Below are 20282 nucleotides of genomic sequence, written 5' to 3'. Positions count from 1 at the left end.
GGTCTTCTGTCTGTGTTTTAGGCTACTTCTCTCTAACATGGTCCTTCTGTCTGTGTTTTAGGCTACTTCTCTCTAACATGGTCTTCTTTCTGTGTTTTAGGCTACTTCTCTCTAACATGGTCTTCTTTCTGTGTTTTAGGCTACTTCTCTCTAACATGGTCTTCTTTCTGTGTTTTAGGCTACTTCTCTCTAACATGGTCTTCTTTCTGTGTTTTAGGCTACTTCTCTCTAACATGGTCCTTCTGTCTGTGTTTTAGGCTACTTCTCTCTAACATGGTCCTTCTGTCTGTGTTTTAGGCTACTTCTCTCTAACATGGTCTTCTTTCTGTGTTTTAGGCTACTTCTCTCTAACATGGTCTTCTTTCTGTGTCAGGTTGCAGAATCACAAAGACTCTCCTATGTTGGGAATAACTTTGGAACAGAATCCCTAAAATGCAACAACCTTTGCAAGTAAGTTTTTGTTTACAAAGTATTATGTCCTCAGCTGTTTACCAAAACAGTGGCAGGGTGGCCATGTGTTATTATGTCCTCAGCTGTTTACCAAAACAGTGGCAGGGTGGCCATGTGTTATTATGTCCTCAGCTGTTTACCAAAACAGTGGCAGGGTGGCAATGTGTTATTATGTCCTCAGCTGTTTACCAAAACAGTGGCAGGGTGGCCATGTGTTATTATGTCCTCAGCTGTTTACCAAAACAGTGGCAGGGTGGCCATGTGTTATTATGTCCTCAGCTGTTTACCAAAACAGTGGCAGGGTGGCCATGTGTTATTATGTCCTCAGCTGTTTACCAAAACAGTGGCAGGGTGGCCATGTGTTATTATGTCCTCAGCTGTTTACCAAAACAGTGGCAGGGTGACCATGTGTTATTATGTCCTCAGCTGTTTACCAAAACAGCGGCAGGGTGGCAATGTGTTATTATGTTCCAGGTATTATATCCTCAGCTGTGTTATTATATTCCAGGTATTATATCCTCAGCTGTGTTATTATATTCCAGGTATTATATCCTCAGCTGTGTTATTATATTCCAGGTATTATATCCTCAGCTGTGTTATTATATTCCAGGTATTATATCCTCAGCTGTGTTATTATATTCCAGGTATTATATCCTCAGTTGTGTTATTATACCCTCAGCTGTGTGATTATATTCCAGGTATTATACCCTCAGCTGTGTGATTATATTCCAGGTATTATACCCTCAGCTGTGTGATTATATTCCAGGTATTATATCCTCAGTTGTTTTATTATATCCTCAGCTGTGTTATTATATCCTCAGCTGTGTGATTATATTCCAGCTGTGTTATTATATTCCAGGTATTATAACCTCAGCTCTGTGATTATATTCCAGGTATTATAACCTCAGCTGTGTTATTATATTCCAGGTATTATATCCTCAGCTGTGTTATTATATTCCAGGTATTATATCCTCAGCTGTGTTATTATATTCCAGGTATTATATCCTCAGCTGTGTTGTTATATTCCAGCTGTGTTATTATATTCCAGGTATTATATCCTCAGCTGTGTTATTATATTCCAGGTATTATATCCTCAGCTGTGTTATTATATTCCAGGTATTATATCCTCAGCTGTGTTGTTATATTCCAGCTGTGTTATTATATTCCAGGTATTATATCCTCAGCTGTGTTATTATATTCCAGGTATTATATCCTCAGCTGTGTTATTATATTCCAGGTATTATATCCTCAGCTGTGTTATTATATTCCAGGTATTATATCCTCAGCTGTCTTATTATATTCCAGGTATTATACCCTCAGCTGTGTTATTATATTCCAGGTATTATATTCCAGCTGTGTTATTATATTCCAGCTGTGTTATTATATTCCAGCTGTGTTATTATATTCCAGCTGTGTTATTATATTCCAGGTATTATACCCTCAGCTGTGTTATTATATTCCAGGTGTGTTATTATATTCCAGGTGTGTTATTATATCCTCAGCTGTGTTATTATATTCCAGGTATTATACCCTCAGCTGTGTTATTATATTCCAGCTGTGTTATTATATTCCAGGTATTATGTGGGTGTGCTGAACAAGGAGACCATGAAGATGGAGGTGCACAGAGCTCAACTCTTCAACATGCAGCCGGTCATCCCAGGTACAGATAAACCCTTCAGCATGGGGTCAATGTAAACCTTCTACCTACAGTCCATCATCCCAGGTACAGATAAACCCTTCAGCATGGGGTCAATGTAAACCTTCTACCTGCAGTCCATCATCCCAGGTACAGATAAACCCTTCAGCATGGGGTCAATGTAAACCTTCTACCTACAGTCCATCATCCCAGGTACAGATAAACCCTTCAGCATGGGGTCAATGTAAACCTTCTACCTACAGTCCATCATCCCAGGTACAGATAAACCCTTCAGCATGGGGTCAATGTAAACCTTCTACCTACAGTCCATCATCCCAGGTACAGATAAACCCTTCAGCATGGGGTCAATGTAAACGGTCTACCTGCAGTCCATCATCCCAGGTACAGATAAACCCTTCAGCATGGGGTCAATGTAAACCTTCTACCTACAGTCCATCATCCCAGGTACAGATAAACCCTTCAGCATGGGGTCAATGTAAACCTTCTACCTGCAGTCCATCATCCCAGGTACAGATAAACCCTTCAGCATGGGGTCAATGTAAACCTTCTACCTACAGTCCATCATCCCAGGTACAGATAAACCCTTCAGCATGGGGTCAATGTAAACCTTCTACCTGCAGTCCATCATCCCAGGTACAGATAAACCCTTCAGCATGGGGTCAATGTAAACCTTCTACCTGCAGTCCATCATCCCAGGTACAGATAAACCCTTCAGCATGGGGTCAATGTAAACCTTCTACCTGCAGTCCATCATCCCAGGTACAGATAACCCCTTCAGCATGGGGTCAATGTAAACGGTCTACCTGCAGTCCATCATCCCAGGTACAGATAAACCCTTCAGCATGGGGTCAATGTAAACCTTCTACCTACAGTCCATCATCCCAGGTACAGATAAACCCTTCAGCATGGGGTCAATGTAAACCTTCTACCTACAGTCCATCATCCCAGGTACAGATAAACCCTTCAGCATGGGGTCAATGTAAACCTTCTACCTACAGTCCATCATCCCAGGTACAGATAAACCCTTCAGCATGGGGTCAATGTAAACCTTCTACCTGCAGTCCATCATCCCAGGTACAGATAAACCCTTCAGCATGGGGTCAATGTAAACCTTCTACCTACAGTCCATCATCCCAGGTACAGATAAACCCTTCAGCATGGGGTCAATGTAAACCTTCTACCTGCAGTCCATCATCCCAGGTACAGATAAACCCTTCAGCATGGGGTCAATGTAAACCTTCTACCTACAGTCCATCATCCCAGGTACAGATAAACCCTTCAGCATGGGGTCAATGTAAACCTTCTACCTACAGTCCATCATCCCAGGTACAGATAAACCCTTCAGCATGGGGTCAATGTAAACCTTCTACCTACAGTCCATCATCCCAGGTACAGATAAACCCTTCAGCATGGGGTCAATGTAAACCTTCTACCTACAGTCCATCATCCCAGGTACAGATAAACCCTTCAGCATGGGGTCAATGTAAACCTTCTACCTACAGTCCATCATCCCAGGTACAGATAAACCCTTCAGCATGGGGTCAATGTAAACCTTCTACCTGCAGTCCATCATCCCAGGTACAGATAAACCCTTCAGCATGGGGTCAATGTAAACCTTCTACCTACAGTCCATCATCCCAGGTACAGATAAACCCTTCAGCATGGGGTCAATGTAAACCTTCTACCTGCAGTCCATCATCCCAGGTACAGATAAACCCTTCAGCATGGGGTCAATGTAAACCTTCTACCTACAGTCCATCATCCCAGGTACAGATAAACCCTTCAGCATGGGGTCAATGTAAACCTTCTACCTGCTACACCAGAAACCAAATTTGATTTGTTATAATTTAAATTCAGAAGATAGAATGGGTCAGCCGTCGAGAATTGAACCTCTGCGACTCTTGACCTTTGGACGCTGCCATTGGACGCTGCCATTGGACGTGACGCGGGAGAGTAGAGCAGCTCTCGTTGATAATCAAAGGAAACGTTCCCTCGATGGCCGACGGCTGTAGTGTAGCAGGGTGGTAAGGATACGGGAGGACTACTCTCCACAAGGCATCAGCCCAGTCCCAAATCAACCACTAAGCCATACACACTGGTAGAGATCTGAGAGGATTTACCAGCCCTCTGATTGGCTAGGTGGAGCTTTCACCATATTACCTATAACTGGCCTTTCGATGGGGTCAATCAGGTGAGTTTTCCCCGGGACGACAACAGTGTGTACTGAGGGACTGGAGTTGGGCTGTTGGGGGGGACTGGAGTTGGGCTGTTGGGGGGGACTGGAGTTGGGCTGTTGGGGGGGACTGGAGTTGGGCTGTTGGGGGGGACTGGAGTTGGGCGTGCTGGAGGACTGGAGTTGGGCTGTTGGAGGTACTGGAGGACTGGAGTTGAGCAACACTGACCTATACCAATCAAATCTCAGATCTCCACAAGGACCTAGAGGTTGATTGGGTCATCAACTTCTTGTTTTTTAAAACAGGCTGGATGAATGTCTGTACAAAATCAAATCAAATGTGTATTTTTGTCACATGCGCCCAATACGACCGGTGTAGCGAGACCTTAACGTCAAATGCTGACTGACGAGCCCCTAACCAACCAGGGGAGTCGTCTACAGAGATAATAACATGTCTGTTTCCCAGGGGAGACGTCTACAGAGATAATAACATGTCTGTTTCCCAGGGGAGTCGTCTACAGAGATAATAACATGTCTGTTTCCCAGGGGAGACGTCTACAGAGATAATAACATGTCTGTTTCCCAGGGGAGTCGTCTACAGAGATAATAACATGTCTGTTTCCCAGGGGAGTCGTCTACAGAGATAATAACATGTTGTCTGTTTCCCAGGGGAGTCGTCTACAGAGATAATAACATGTTGTCTGTTTCCCAGGGGAGTCGTCTACAGAGATAATAACATGTCTGTTTCCCAGGGGAGTCGTCTACAGAGATAATAACATGTCTGTTTCCCAGGGGAGTCGTCTACAGAGATAATAACATGTCTGTTTCCCAGGGGAGTCGTCTACAGAGATAATAACATGTCTGTTTCCCAGGGGAGTCGTCTACAGAGATGATAACATGTCTGTTTCCCAGGGGAGTCGTCTACAGAGATAATAACATGTCTGTTTCCCAGGGGAGTCGTCTACAGAGATTATAACATGTTGTCTGTTTCCCAGGGGAGACGTCTACAGAGATAATAACATGTTGTCTGTTTCCCAGGGGAGTCGTCGACAGAGATAATAACATGTTGTCTGTTTCCCAGGGGAGACGTCTACAGAGATAATAACATGTCTGTTTCCCAGGGGAGTCGTCTACAGAGATAATAACATGTTGTCTGTTTCCCAGGGGAGACGTCTACAGAGATAATAACATGTCTGTTTCCCAGGGGAGACGTCTACAGAGATAATAACATGTTGTCTGTTTCCCAGGGGAGACGTCTACAGAGATAATAACATGTCTGTTTCCCAGGGGAGTCGTCTACAGAGATAATAACATGTTGTCTGTTTCCCAGGGGAGACGTCTACAGAGATAATAACATGTTGTCTGTTTCCCAGGGGAGTCGTCGACAGAGATAATAACATGTCTGTTTCCCAGGGGAGTCGTCGACAGAGATAATAACATGTCTGTTTCCCAGGGGAGTCGTCTACAGAGATAATAACATGTCTGTTTCCCCAGGGGAGTCGTCTACAGAGATAATAACATGTCTGTTTCCCAGGGGAGTCTTCGACAGAGATAATAACATGTCTGTTTCCCAGGGGAGTCTTCGACAGAGATAATAACATGTCTGTTTCCCAGGGGAGACGTCGACAGAGATAATAACATGTCTGTTTCCCAGGGGAGTCGTCTACAGAGATAATAACATGTTGTCTGTTTCCCAGGGGAGTCGTCTACAGAGATAATAACATGTTGTCTGTTTCCCAGGGGAGTCGTCTACAGAGATAATAACATGTTGTCTGTTTCCCAGGGGAGTCGTCTACAGAGATAATAACATGTTGTCTGTTTCCCAGGGGAGTCGTCGACAGAGATAATAACATGTCTGTTTCCCAGGGGAGTCGTCTACAGAGATAATAACATGTCTGTTTCCCAGGGGAGACGTCTACAGAGATAATAACATGTCTGTTTCCCCAGGGGAGACGTCTACAGAGATAATAACATGTCTGTTTCCCAGGGGAGTCGTCTACAGAGATAATAACATGTCTGTTTCCCAGGGGAGTCGTCTACAGAGATAATAACATGTCTGTTTCCCAGGGGAGACGTCTACAGAGATAATAACATGTCTGTTTCCCAGGGGAGTCGTCTACAGAGATAATAACATGTCTGTTTCCCAGGGGAGTCGTCGACAGAGATAATAACATGTCTGTTTCCCAGGGAGACGTCTACAGAGATAATAACATGTCTGTTTCCCAGGGGAGTCGTCTACAGAGATAATAACATGTCTGTTTCCCCAGGGGAGTCGTCGACAGAGAATGACGCGTCCCAGAACACAGATCTAACATACAGGGAAAAGGTACCTTCATTAATTTCTGTTAAAAATAGAACCTGGAGCGTTCTAGAGTTGTATCAGCCTTGAACATCTCCCCTCCTCTTTAGTCTCTAGTCCAGGGATTAGAGTTTCCCCCCAATACTTCCTGTCAGGTTTAACACGTTTTTAGTGTCGTTGTTTTACTAAATCCACTGCTGGGCTACATTTATAATCTGCATTTGATCACATCATCAGAATGAATAAGTAATCCCTCCCCCAGGTGGACTCTCTGATCGAGGCGTTTGGGACCAACAAGCAGAAGAGAGCTCTGACTTCCAGGAGGCTGAACCAGGTGGGCAGTGAGACCCTGCAGAGCGCTGTAGCAAAGGCTGCCCACTCCGTCATAGACCAGAAGGGTCTGGAAGGTAACACACACCTGTATACCTACCCCCACACACACATGTATACCTACCCACACACACACACTCCTACAGTACATTTGGGAAGTATTCAGACCCCTTCCCTTTTTACACATTTTTTAAATCCTCAAATCGACACACAATACCCCATAATGACATCACAATACCCCATAATGACATCACAATACCCCATAATGACCTCACAATACCCCATAATGACATCACAATACCCCATAATGACATCACAATACCCCATAATGACCTCATAATACCCCATAATGACAAAGCGAAAACAGGTTTAGAAATGTTTGCATATTTATTAAAAATAAACCAAAAGAAGTATTCAGACCCTTCGGTATGAGACTCTGAATTGAGTTCAAGTGCATCCTGTTTCCATTGATCATCCTTGAGATGTTTCTACAACTTGATTGGAGTCCACCTGTGGTAAATTCAATTGATTTGAAAAGGCACACAGTTGACAGTGCATGTCAGAGCAAAAACCAAGCCAAGAGGTCGAAGGAATTGTCCGTAGAGCTCAGAGACAGGATTGTGTCGAGGCACAGATCTGGGGAAGGGTACCAAAACATTTCTACAGATTGAAGGTCCCCAAGAACACTGTGGCCTCCATCATTCTTAAATGGAAGAAGTTTGGAACCACCAAGACTCTTCCTAGAGCTGGCCGCCCGGCCAAACTGACCAATCGGGGGAGAAGAACCCAATGGTCACTCTGACAGAGTTCCTCTGTGGAGATGGGAGAACCTTCCAGAAGGACAACCATCTCTGCAGCACTCCACCAATCAGGCCAGACGGAAGCCACTCCTCAGTAAAAGGCACATGACAGCCCGCTTGGAGTTTGCCAAAAGGCACCTAAAGACTCTCAGACCATGATAAACCAAGATTGAACTCTTTGGTCTGAATGTCAAGCGTCACGTCTGGAGGAAACCTGGCACCATCTCTACGGTGAAGCATGGTGGTGGCAGCATCATGCTGTGGAGATGTTTTTCAGCAGCAGGGTCTGGGAGACTAGTCAGGATTGAGGGAAAGATGAACGGAGCAAAGTACAGAGAGATCCTTGATGAAAACCTGCTCCAGAGCGCTCAGGACCTCAGACTGGGGAGAAGGTTCACCTTCCAACAGGACAATGACCCTAAGCACACAGCCAAGACAATGCAGGAGTGGCTTCGGGACAAATATCTGAAAGTCCTTGAGTGGCCCTGCCAGAGCCCGGACTTGAACCCTATCTAACATCTCTGGAGAGACCTGAAAATAGCTGTGCAGCGACGCTCCCCATCCAACCTGACAGAGCTTTAGAGGATCTGCAGAGAAGAATGGGAGAAACTCCCCAAATACAGGTGTGCCAAGCTTGTAGCGTCATACCCAAGATAATTCAAGGCTGTAATCACTGCCAAAGGTGCTTCAACAAAGTACTGAGTAAAGGGTCTGAATACTTAAGTAAATGTGATATTTCAGTTATTTTACTTTTGCCTAAATTGTTAGACCTGTTTCTGCTTTGTCATTATGGGGTCTTGTGATGTCATTATGGGGTATTTTGGGGTATTGTGATGTCATTATGGGGTCTTGTGATGTCATTATGGGGTATTGTGATGTCATTATGGGGTATTGTGATGTCATTATGGGGTATTGTGATGTCATTATGGGGTATTGTGATTGTTTTTTTCCCCTCATCAATGTAATCCATTTTAGAACAAGACTGTAATGTAACAAAATGTGGAAAAAGTCAAGGGGTCTGAATACTTTCCGAAGGCTTTGTATATGTCTAGACAAGGTCAGACCAGAAGGTAGTGGAATGTAACACACACACACACACACACAGCTGTAACCTAGTGAGTGTTTCCTCTCTCCAGCCCTGCAGCAGGAGGTTGTTCAGGCAGAGTCCCAGTCTGAAGTATCTCATTACCTTCCTCCCTGCTTCCCCGACGCTGACACACCTCAACACGTCTACCTGTTTGAAGACAGTATCCTTCACCTGGACTCCTGGTGTGTGTGGCTCCAGGTTAAGGTGTGTGTGTGGCTCCAGGTTAAGGTGTGTGTGTGTGTGTGTGTGTGTGTGTGTGTGTGTGTGGCTCCAGGTTAAGGTGTGTGTGACTCCAGGCTAAGGTGTGTGTGTGTGTGTGTGTGTGTGTGACTCCAGGTTAAGGTGTGTGTGTGTGACTCCAGGTTAAGGTGTGTGTGTGTGACTCCAGGTTAAGGTGTGTGTGTGTGTGTGTGTGTGTGTGTGACTCCAGGTTAAGGTGTGTGTGTGTGTGTGTGACTCCAGGTTAAGGTGTGTGTGTGTGTGTGTGTGTGAGACTCCAGGTTAAGGTGTGTGAGACTCCAGGTTAAGGTGTGTGTGTGTGTGACTCCAGGTTAAGGTGTGTGTGTGTGACTCCAGGTTAAGGTGTGTGTGTGTGACTCCAGGTTAAGGTGTGTGTGTGTGACTCCAGGTTAAGGTGTGTGTGTGTGTGACTCCAGGTTAAGGTGTGTGTGTGTGACTCCAGGTTAAGGTGTGTGTGTGTGACTCCAGGTTAAGGTGTGTGTGTGTGACTCCAGGTTAAGGTGTGTGTGTGTGACTCCAGGTTAAGGTGTGTGAGTCCTTACCTGAGTCCCAGTCCTGTCTCCAGTGGAGTACGATGCCCTGGATGCTGCTGGCTCTAAGATGGCCGCCCTGACCCCAGAGGAACTACACAAGATAACAGATGGAGGGTAGGACTACAACACGGCTACTGTTGACCACGTTGTTGTTGACGACTTATTGACCTTGTTGTTGTTGTTGACGTGTTGTTCCAGGTGTCTGAGCGTGGTGCGTCAGTTGGAGAGCCTGCCCAGAGAGGGCGTGGCCAGAGAGAGACAGGCTCGCTGTGCTTTCTACCTCCTCCTGCTGATCAAACTGGCACGGCAGAAAAACATAACCCGCAAGTGTGAGTGCCACGCCGTGTGTGTGTGTGTGTGTGTGTGTGTGTGTGTGTGTGTGTGTGTGTGTGTGTGTGTACGAGAAGCAAGTGTTGACTTTAAAAAAAAAAAAATCCTCGTTTGAGCACCTGTAGTGTTTACCGAGAACATGATCTCTGAACATCCGGGGAAATGGACTTTTTTTTAAAAAGGCACGCGGTCGACGATGCGCCTTTGATTGAATCCCGGGTTAAAGGTTGTGTTAATGTTGTTTTCCAGTCGGGCAGGAGGAGGGTTGTGTTAATGTTGTTTTCCAGTCAGGGCAGGAGGAGGGTTGTGTTAATGTTGTTTTCCAGTCGGGGCAGGAGGAGGGTTGTGTTAATGTTGTTTTCCAGTCGGGCAGGAGGAGGGTTGTGTTAATGTTGTTTTCCAGTCAGGGCAGGAGGAGGGCTGTGTTAATGTTGTTTTCCAGTCAGGGCGGGAGGAGGGCTGTGTTAATGTTGTTTTCCAGTCAGGGCAGGAGGAGGGTTGTGTTAATGTTGTTTTCCAGTCAGGGCAGGAGGAGGGCTGTGTTAATGTTGTTTTCCAGTCGGGCAGGAGGAGGGCTGTGTTAATGTTGTTTTCCAGTCAGGGCAGGAGGAGGGCTGTGTTAATGTTGTTTTTCAGTCGGGCAGGAGGAGGGCTGTGTTAATGTTGTTTTTCAGTCGGGCAGGAGGAGGGCTGTGTTAATGTTGTTTTCCAGTCGGGGCAGGAGGAGGGTTGTGTTAATGTTGTTTTCCAGTCGCGCAGGAGGAGGGCTGTGTTAATGTTGTTTTCCAGTCAGGGCAGGAGGAGGGCTGTGTTAATGTTGTTTTCCAGTCAGGGCAGGAGGAGGGTTGTGTTAATGTTGTTTTCCAGTCAGGGCAGGAGGAGGGTTGTGTTAATGTTGTTTTCCAGTCAGGGCAGGAGGAGGGTTGTGTTAATGTTGTTTTCCAGTCGGGCAGGAGGAGGGCTGTGTTAATGTTGTTTTCCAGTCAGGGCAGGAGGAGGGCTGTGTTAATGTTGTTTTCCAGTCAGGGCAGGAGGAGGGTTGTGTTAATGTTGTTTTCCAGTCAGGGCAGGAGGAGGGTTGTGTTAATGTTGTTTTCCAGTCAGGGCAGGAGGAGGGTTGTGTTAATGTTGTTTTCCAGTCGGGCAGGAGGAGGGTTGTGTTAATGTTGTTTTCCAGTCAGGGCAGGAGGAGGGCTGTGTTAATGTTGTTTTCCAGTCGGGGCAGGAGGAGGGTTGTGTTAATGTTGTTTTTCAGTCGGGCAGGAGGAGGGCTGTGTTAATGTTGTTTTTCAGTCGGGCAGGAGGAGGGTTGTGTTAATGTTGTTTTCCAGTCGGGCAGGAGGAGGGCTGTGTTAATGTTGTTTTTCAGTCGGGCAGGAGGAGGGTTGTGTTAATGTTGTTTTCCAGTCGGGGCAGGAGGAGGGTTGTGTTAATGTTGTTTTCCAGTCAGGGCAGGAGGAGGGTTGTGTTAATGTTGTTTTCCAGTCAGGGCAGGAGGAGGGTTGTGTTAATGTTGTTTTTCAGTCGGGCAGGAGGAGGGTTGTGTTAATGTTGTTTTCCAGTCGGGCAGGAGGAGGGTTGTGTTAATGTTGTTTTCCAGTCAGGGCAGGAGGAGGGTTGTGTTAATGTTGTTTTCCAGTCGGGGCAGGAGGAGGGTTGTGTTAATGTTGTTTTCCAGTCAGGGCAGGAGGAGGGTTGTGTTAATGTTGTTTTCCAGTCAGGGCAGGAGGAGGGTTGTGTTAATGTTGTTTTCCAGTCAGGGCAGGAGGAGGGTTGTGTTAATGTTGTTTTCCAGTCAGGGCAGGAGGAGGGCTGTGTTAATGTTGTTTTTCAGTCGGGCAGGAGGAGGGCTGTCCTCGTATCATCCACACCAAGCTGATGAGGACCTTCACCGTGGAAACCTTCAATAACGGCAGGTAGCTGTCCACTCACTGGCACCCTACGCCCTTATAGATAGATAGATAGACCTTCAATAACGGCAGGTAGCTGTCCACTCACTGGCACCCTACGCCCTTATAGATAGATAGATAGACCTTCAATAACGGCAGGTAGCTGTCCACTCACTGGCACCCTACGCCCTTATAGATAGATAGATAGACCTTCAATAACGGCAGGTAGCTGTCCACTCACTGGCACCCTACGCCCTTATAGATAGATAGATAGACCTTCAATAACGGCAGGTAGCTGTCCACTCACTGGCACCCTACGCCCTTATAGATAGATAGATAGACCTTCAATAACGGCAGGTAGCTGTCCACTCACTGGCACCCTACGCCCTTATAGATAGATAGATAGACCTTCAATAACGGCAGGTAGCTGTCCACTCACTGGCACCCTACGCCCTTATAGATAGATAGATAGACCTTCAATAACGGCAGGTAGCTGTCCACTCACTGGCACCCTACGCCCTTATAGATAGATAGATAGACCTTCAATAACGGCAGGTAGCTGTCCACTCACTGGCACCCTACGCCCTTATAGATAGATAGATAGACCTTCAATAACGGCAGGTAGCTGTCCACTCACTGGCACCCTACGCCCTTATAGATAGATAGATAGACCTTCAATAACGGCAGGTAGCTGTCCACTCACTGGCACCCTACGCCCTTATAGATAGATAGATAGACCTTCAATAACGGCAGGTAGCTGTCCACTCACTGGCACCCTACGCCCTTATAGATAGATAGATAGACCTTCAATAACGGCAGGTAGCTGTCCACTCACTGGCACCCTACGCCCTTATAGATAGATAGATAGACCTTCAATAACGGCAGGTAGCTGTCCACTCACTGGCACCCTACGCCCTTATAGATAGATAGATAGACCTTCAATAACGGCAGGTAGCTGTCCACTCACTGGCACCCTACGCCCTTATAGATAGATAGATAGACCTTCAATAACGGCAGGTAGCTGTCCACTCACTGGCACCCTACGCCCTTATAGATAGATAGATAGACCTTCAATAACGGCAGGTAGCTGTCCACTCACTGGCACCCTACGCCCTTATAGATAGATAGATAGACCTTCAATAACGGCAGGTAGCTGTCCACTCACTGGCACCCTACGCCCTTATAGATAGATAGATAGACCTTCAATAACGGCAGGTAGCTGTCCACTCACTGGCACCCTACGCCCTTATAGATAGATAGATAGACCTTCAATAACGGCAGGTAGCTGTCCACTCACTGGCACCCTACGCCCTTATAGATAGATAGATAGACCTTCAATAACGGCAGGTAGCTGTCCACTCACTGGCACCCTACGCCCTTATAGATAGATAGATAGACCTTCAATAACGGCAGGTAGCTGTCCACTCACTGGCACCCTACGCCCTTATAGATAGATAGATAGACCTTCAATAACGGCAGGTAGCTGTCCACTCACTGGCACCCTACGCCCTTATAGATAGATAGATAGACCTTCAATAACGGCAGGTAGCTGTCCACTCACTGGCACCCTACGCCCTTATAGATAGATAGATAGACCTTCAATAACGGCAGGTAGCTGTCCACTCACTGGCACCCTACGCCCTTATAGATAGATAGATAGACCTTCAATAACGGCAGGTAGCTGTCCACTCACTGGCACCCTACGCCCTTATAGATAGATAGATAGACCTTCAATAACGGCAGGTAGCTGTCCACTCACTGGCACCCTACGCCCTTATAGATAGATAGATAGACCTTCAATAACGGCAGGTAGCTGTCCACTCACTGGCACCCTACGCCCTTATAGATAGATAGATAGATAGATAGATAGACCTTCAATAACGGCAGGTAGCTGTCCACTCACTGGCACCCTACGCCCTTATAGATAGATAGATAGATAGAGCCTTCAATAACGGCAGGTAGCTGTCCACTCACTGGCACCCTACGCCCTTATAGATAGATAGATAGATAGACCTTCAATAACGGCAGGTAGCTGTCCACTCACTGGCACCCTACGCCCTTATAGATAGATAGATAGACCTTCAATAACGGCAGGTAGCTGTCCACTCACTGGCACCCTACGCCCTTATAGATAGATAGATAGATAGACCTTCAATAACGGCAGGTAGCTGTCCACTCACTGGCACCCTACGCCCTTATAGATAGATAGATAGATAGACCTTCAATAACGGCAGGTAGCTGTCCACTCACTGGCACCCTACGCCCTTATAGATAGATAGATAGACCTTCAATAACGGCAGGTAGCTGTCCACTCACTGGCACCCTACGCCCTTATAGATAGATAGATAGACCTTCAATAACGGCAGGTAGCTGTCCACTCACTGGCACCCTACGCCCTTATAGATAGATAGATAGACCTTCAATAACGGCAGGTAGCTGTCCACTCACTGGCACCCTACGCCCTTATAGATAGATAGATAGACCTTCAATAACGGCAGGTAGCTGTCCACTCACTGGCACCCTACGCCCTTATAGATAGATAGATAGACCTTCAATAACGGCAGGTAGCTGTCCACTCACTGGCACCCTACGCCCTTATAGATAGATAGATAGACCTTCAATAACGGCAGGTAGCTGTCCACTCACTGGCACCCTACGCCCTTATAGATAGATAGATAGACCTTCAATAACGGCAGGTAGCTGTCCACTCACTGGCACCCTACGCCCTTATAGATAGATAGATAGACCTTCAATAACGGCAGGTAGCTGTCCACTCACTGGCACCCTACGCCCTTATAGATAGATAGATAGACCTTCAATAACGGCAGGTAGCTGTCCACTCACTGGCACCCTACGCCCTTATAGATAGATAGATAGACCTTCAATAACGGCAGGTAGCTGTCCACTCACTGGCACCCTACGCCCTTATAGATAGATAGATAGACCTTCAATAACGGCAGGTAGCTGTCCACTCACTGGCACCCTACGCCCTTATAGATAGATAGATAGACCTTCAATAACGGCAGGTAGCTGTCCACTCACTGGCACCCTACGCCCTTATAGATAGATAGATAGACCTTCAATAACGGCAGGTAGCTGTCCACTCACTGGCACCCTACGCCCTTATAGATAGATAGATAGATAGACCTTCAATAACGGCAGGTAGCTGTCCACTCACTGGCACCCTACGCCCTTATAGATAGATAGATAGATAGACCTTCAATAACGGCAGGTAGCTGTCCACTCACTGGCACCCTACGCCCTTATAGATAGATAGATAGACCTTCAATAACGGCAGGTAGCTGTCCACTCACTGGCACCCTACGCCCTTATAGATAGATAGATAGACCTTCAATAACGGCAGGTAGCTGTCCACTCACTGGCACCCTACGCCCTTATAGATAGATAGATAGACCTTCAATAACGGCAGGTAGCTGTCCACTCACTGGCACCCTACGCCCTTATAGATAGATAGATAGATAGACCTTCAATAACGGCAGGTAGCTGTCCACTCACTGGCACCCTACGCCCTTATAGATAGATAGATAGATAGACCTTCAATAACGGCAGGTAGCTGTCCACTCACTGGCACCCTACGCCCTTATAGATAGATAGATAGACCTTCAATAACGGCAGGTAGCTGTCCACTCACTGGCACCCTACGCCCTTATAGATAGATAGATAGACCTTCAATAACGGCAGGTAGCTGTCCACTCACTGGCACCCTACGCCCTTATAGATAGATAGATAGACCTTCAATAACGGCAGGTAGCTGTCCACTCACTGGCACCCTACGCCCTTATAGATAGATAGATAGACCTTCAATAACGGCAGGTAGCTGTCCACTCACTGGCACCCTACGCCCTTATAGATAGATAGATAGACCTTCAATAACGGCAGGTAGCTGTCCACTCACTGGCACCCTACGCCCTTATAGATAGATAGATAGACCTTCAATAACGGCAGGTAGCTGTCCACTCACTGGCACCCTACGCCCTTATAGATAGATAGATAGACCTTCAATAACGGCAGGTAGCTGTCCACTCACTGGCACCCTACGCCCTTATAGATAGATAGATAGACCTTCAATAACGGCAGGTAGCTGTCCACTCACTGGCACCCTACGCCCTTATAGATAGATAGATAGACCTTCAATAACGGCAGGTAGCTGTCCACTCACTGGCACCCTACGCCCTTATAGATAGATAGATAGATAGACCTTCAATAACGGCAGGTAGCTGTCCACTCACTGGCACCCTACGCCCTTATAGATAGATAGATAGACCTTCAATAACGGCAGGTAGCTGTCCACTCACTGGCACCCTACGCCCTTATAGATAGATAGATAGATAGACCTTCAATAACGGCAGGTAGCTGTCCACTCACTGGCACCCTACGCCCTTATAGATAGATAGATAGACCTTCAATAACGGCAGGTAGCTGTCCACTCACTGGCACCCTACGCCCTTATAGATAGATAGATAGACCTTCAATAACGGCAGGTAGCTGTCCACTCACTGGCACCCTACGCCCTTATAGATAGATAGATAGATAGACCTTCAATAACGGCAGGTAGCTGTCCACTCACTGGCACCCTACGCCCTTATAGATAGATAGATAGATAGACCTTCAATAACGGCAGGTAGCTGTCCACTCACTGGCACCCTACGCCCTTATAGATAGATAGATAGATAGACCTTCAATAACGGCAGGTAGCTGTCCACTCACTGGCACCCTACGCCCTTATAGATAGATAGATAGACCTTCAATAACGGCAGGTAGCTGTCCACTCACTGGCACCCTACGCCCTTATAGATAGATAGATAGACCTTCAATAACGGCAGGTAGCTGTCCACTCACTGGCACCCTACGCCCTTATAGATAGATAGACCTTCAATAACGGCAGGTAGCTGTCCACTCACTGGCACCCTACGCCCTTATAGATAGATAGATAGACCTTCAATAACGGCAGGTAGCTGTCCACTCACTGGCACCCTACGCCCTTATAGATAGATAGATAGACCTTCAATAACGGCAGGTAGCTGTCCACTCACTGGCACCCTACGCCCTTATAGATAGATAGATAGACCTTCAATAACGGCAGGTAGCTGTCCACTCACTGGCACCCTACGCCCTTATAGATAGATAGATAGATAGACCTTCAATAACGGCAGGTAGCTGTCCACTCACTGGCACCCTACGCCCTTATAGATAGATAGATAGATAGACCTTCAATAACGGCAGGTAGCTGTCCACTCACTGGCACCCTACGCCCTTATAGATAGATAGATAGACCTTCAATAACGGCAGGTAGCTGTCCACTCACTGGCACCCTACGCCCTTATAGATAGATAGATAGACCTTCAATAACGGCAGGTAGCTGTCCACTCACTGGCACCCTACGCCCTTATAGATAGATAGATAGACCTTCAATAACGGCAGGTAGCTGTCCACTCACTGGCACCCTACGCCCTTATAGATAGATAGATAGACCTTCAATAACGGCAGGTAGCTGTCCACTCACTGGCACCCTACGCCCTTATAGATAGATAGATAGACCTTCAATAACGGCAGGTAGCTGTCCACTCACTGGCACCCTACGCCCTTATAGATAGATAGATAGACCTTCAATAACGGCAGGTAGCTGTCCACTCACTGGCACCCTACGCCCTTATAGATAGATAGATAGACCTTCAATAACGGCAGGTAGCTGTCCACTCACTGGCACCCTACGCCCTTATAGATAGATAGATAGACCTTCAATAACGGCAGGTAGCTGTCCACTCACTGGCACCCTACGCCCTTATAGATAGATAGATAGACCTTCAATAACGGCAGGTAGCTGTCCACTCACTGGCACCCTACGCCCTTATAGATAGATAGATAGACCTTCAATAACGGCAGGTAGCTGTCCACTCACTGGCACCCTACGCCCTTATAGATAGATAGATAGACCTTCAATAACGGCAGGTAGCTGTCCACTCACTGGCACCCTACGCCCTTATAGATAGATAGATAGACCTTCAATAACGGCAGGTAGCTGTCCACTCACTGGCACCCTACGCCCTTATAGATAGATAGATAGACCTTCAATAACGGCAGGTAGCTGTCCACTCACTGGCACCCTACGCCCTTATAGATAGATAGATAGACCTTCAATAACGGCAGGTAGCTGTCCACTCACTGGCACCCTACGCCCTTATAGATAGATAGATAGATAGACCTTCAATAACGGCAGGTAGCTGTCCACTCACTGGCACCCTACGCCCTTATAGATAGATAGATAGATAGACCTTCAATAACGGCAGGTAGCTGTCCACTCACTGGCACCCTACGCCCTTATAGATAGATAGATAGACCTTCAATAACGGCAGGTAGCTGTCCACTCACTGGCACCCTACGCCCTTATAGATAGATAGATAGACCTTCAATAACGGCAGGTAGCTGTCCACTCACTGGCACCCTACGCCCTTATAGATAGATAGATAGACCTTCAATAACGGCAGGTAGCTGTCCACTCACTGGCACCCTACGCCCTTATAGATAGATAGATAGATAGACCTTCAATAACGGCAGGTAGCTGTCCACTCACTGGCACCCTACGCCCTTATAGATAGATAGATAGATAGACCTTCAATAACGGCAGGTAGCTGTCCACTCACTGGCACCCTACGCCCTTATAGATAGATAGATAGACCTTCAATAACGGCAGGTAGCTGTCCACTCACTGGCACCCTACGCCCTTATAGATAGATAGATAGACCTTCAATAACGGCAGGTAGCTGTCCACTCACTGGCACCCTACGCCCTTATAGATAGATAGATAGATAGACCTTCAATAACGGCAGGTAGCTGTCCACTCACTGGCACCCTACGCCCTTATAGATAGATAGATAGACCTTCAATAACGGCAGGTAGCTGTCCACTCACTGGCACCCTACGCCCTTATAGATAGATAGATAGACCTTCAATAACGGCAGGTAGCTGTCCACTCACTGGCACCCTACGCCCTTATAGATAGATAGATAGACCTTCAATAACGGCAGGTAGCTGTCCACTCACTGGCACCCTACGCCCTTATAGATAGATAGATAGACCTTCAATAACGGCAGGTAGCTGTCCACTCACTGGCACCCTACGCCCTTATAGATAGATAGATAGACCTTCAATAACGGCAGGTAGCTGTCCACTCACTGGCACCCTACGCCCTTATAGATAGATAGATAGACCTTCAATAACGGCAGGTAGCTGTCCACTCACTGGCACCCTACGCCCTTATAGATAGATAGATAGACCTTCAATAACGGCAGGTAGCTGTCCACTCACTGGCACCCTACGCCCTTATAGATAGATAGATAGACCTTCAATAACGGCAGGTAGCTGTCCACTCACTGGCACCCTACGCCCTTATAGATAGATAGATAGACCTTCAATAACGGCAGGTAGCTGTCCACTCACTGGCACCCTACGCCCTTATAGATAGATAGATAGACCTTCAATAACGGCAGGTAGCTGTCCACTCACTGGCACCCTACGCCCTTATAGATAGATAGATAGACCTTCAATAACGGCAGGTAGCTGTCCACTCACTGGCACCCTACGCCCTTATAGATAGATAGATAGACCTTCAATAACGGCAGGTAGCTGTCCACTCACTGGCACCCTACGCCCTTATAGATAGATAGATAGACCTTCAATAACGGCAGGTAGCTGTCCACTCACTGGCACCCTACGCCCTTATAGATAGATAGATAGATAGACCTTCAATAACGGCAGGTAGCTGTCCACTCACTGGCACCCTACGCCCTTATAGATAGATAGATAGATAGACCTTCAATAACGGCAGGTAGCTGTCCACTCACTGGCACCCTACGCCCTTATAGATAGATAGATAGATAGACCTTCAATAACGGCAGGTAGCTGTCCACTCACTGGCACCCTACGCCCTTATAGATAGATAGATAGACCTTCAATAACGGCAGGTAGCTGTCCACTCACTGGCACCCTACGCCCTTATAGATAGATAGATAGATAGACCTTCAATAACGGCAGGTAGCTGTCCACTCACTGGCACCCTACGCCCTTATAGATAGATAGATAGATAGACCTTCAATAACGGCAGGTAGCTGTCCACTCACTGGCACCCTACGCCCTTATAGATAGATAGATAGATAGACCTTCAATAACGGCAGGTAGCTGTCCACTCACTGGCACCCTACGCCCTTATAGATAGATAGATAGACCTTCAATAACGGCAGGTAGCTGTCCACTCACTGGCACCCTACGCCCTTATAGATAGATAGATAGATAGACCTTCAATAACGGCAGGTAGCTGTCCACTCACTGGCACCCTACGCCCTTATAGATAGATAGATAGACCTTCAATAACGGCAGGTAGCTGTCCACTCACTGGCACCCTACGCCCTTATAGATAGATAGATAGACCTTCAATAACGGCAGGTAGCTGTCCACTCACTGGCACCCTACGCCCTTA

At 46.8% G+C, this 20282-nt stretch overlaps 1 protein-coding gene across 3 annotated transcripts in view; it reads left to right on the top strand.

The window, feature by feature from the left end:
* Positions 1-20282, top strand: part of LOC106595359 (DNA-directed RNA polymerase I subunit RPA49) — a 35248-nt gene that overhangs the window by 11192 nt on the left and 3774 nt on the right. The window contains exons 3-10 of one of the 3 annotated variants that reach the window (XR_014393004.1): positions 374-450; positions 2025-2110; positions 6548-6606; positions 6842-6986; positions 8846-8956; positions 9590-9683; positions 9768-9898; positions 10459-11815. Coding sequence is in view for 2 of the 3 variants with exons in the window: in XM_082978256.1 (XP_082834382.1) it covers positions 374-450; positions 2025-2110; positions 6548-6606; positions 6842-6986; positions 8846-8956; positions 9590-9683; positions 9768-9898; positions 10149-10483 (1038 nt within the window). In the remaining variant the exon portion in view is untranslated. Of the gene's footprint in view, positions 1-373; positions 451-2024; positions 2111-6547; positions 6607-6841; positions 6987-8845; positions 8957-9589; positions 9684-9767; positions 9899-10148; positions 11816-20282 lie in introns of those variants that run through there. The other 2 variants (XM_082978255.1, XM_082978256.1) reach the window with 2 other exon arrangements.

The sequence above is a fragment of the Salmo salar genome, chromosome 08, assembly GCF_965601325.2.
Source record: "Salmo salar chromosome 08, fSalSal1, whole genome shotgun sequence".
NCBI classification, from domain to species: Eukaryota; Metazoa; Chordata; class Actinopteri; order Salmoniformes; family Salmonidae; genus Salmo; species Salmo salar.
The sequence above is the reverse complement of the archived record's forward strand: the minus strand, read 5'-3'. Positions and strand labels throughout refer to the sequence as shown.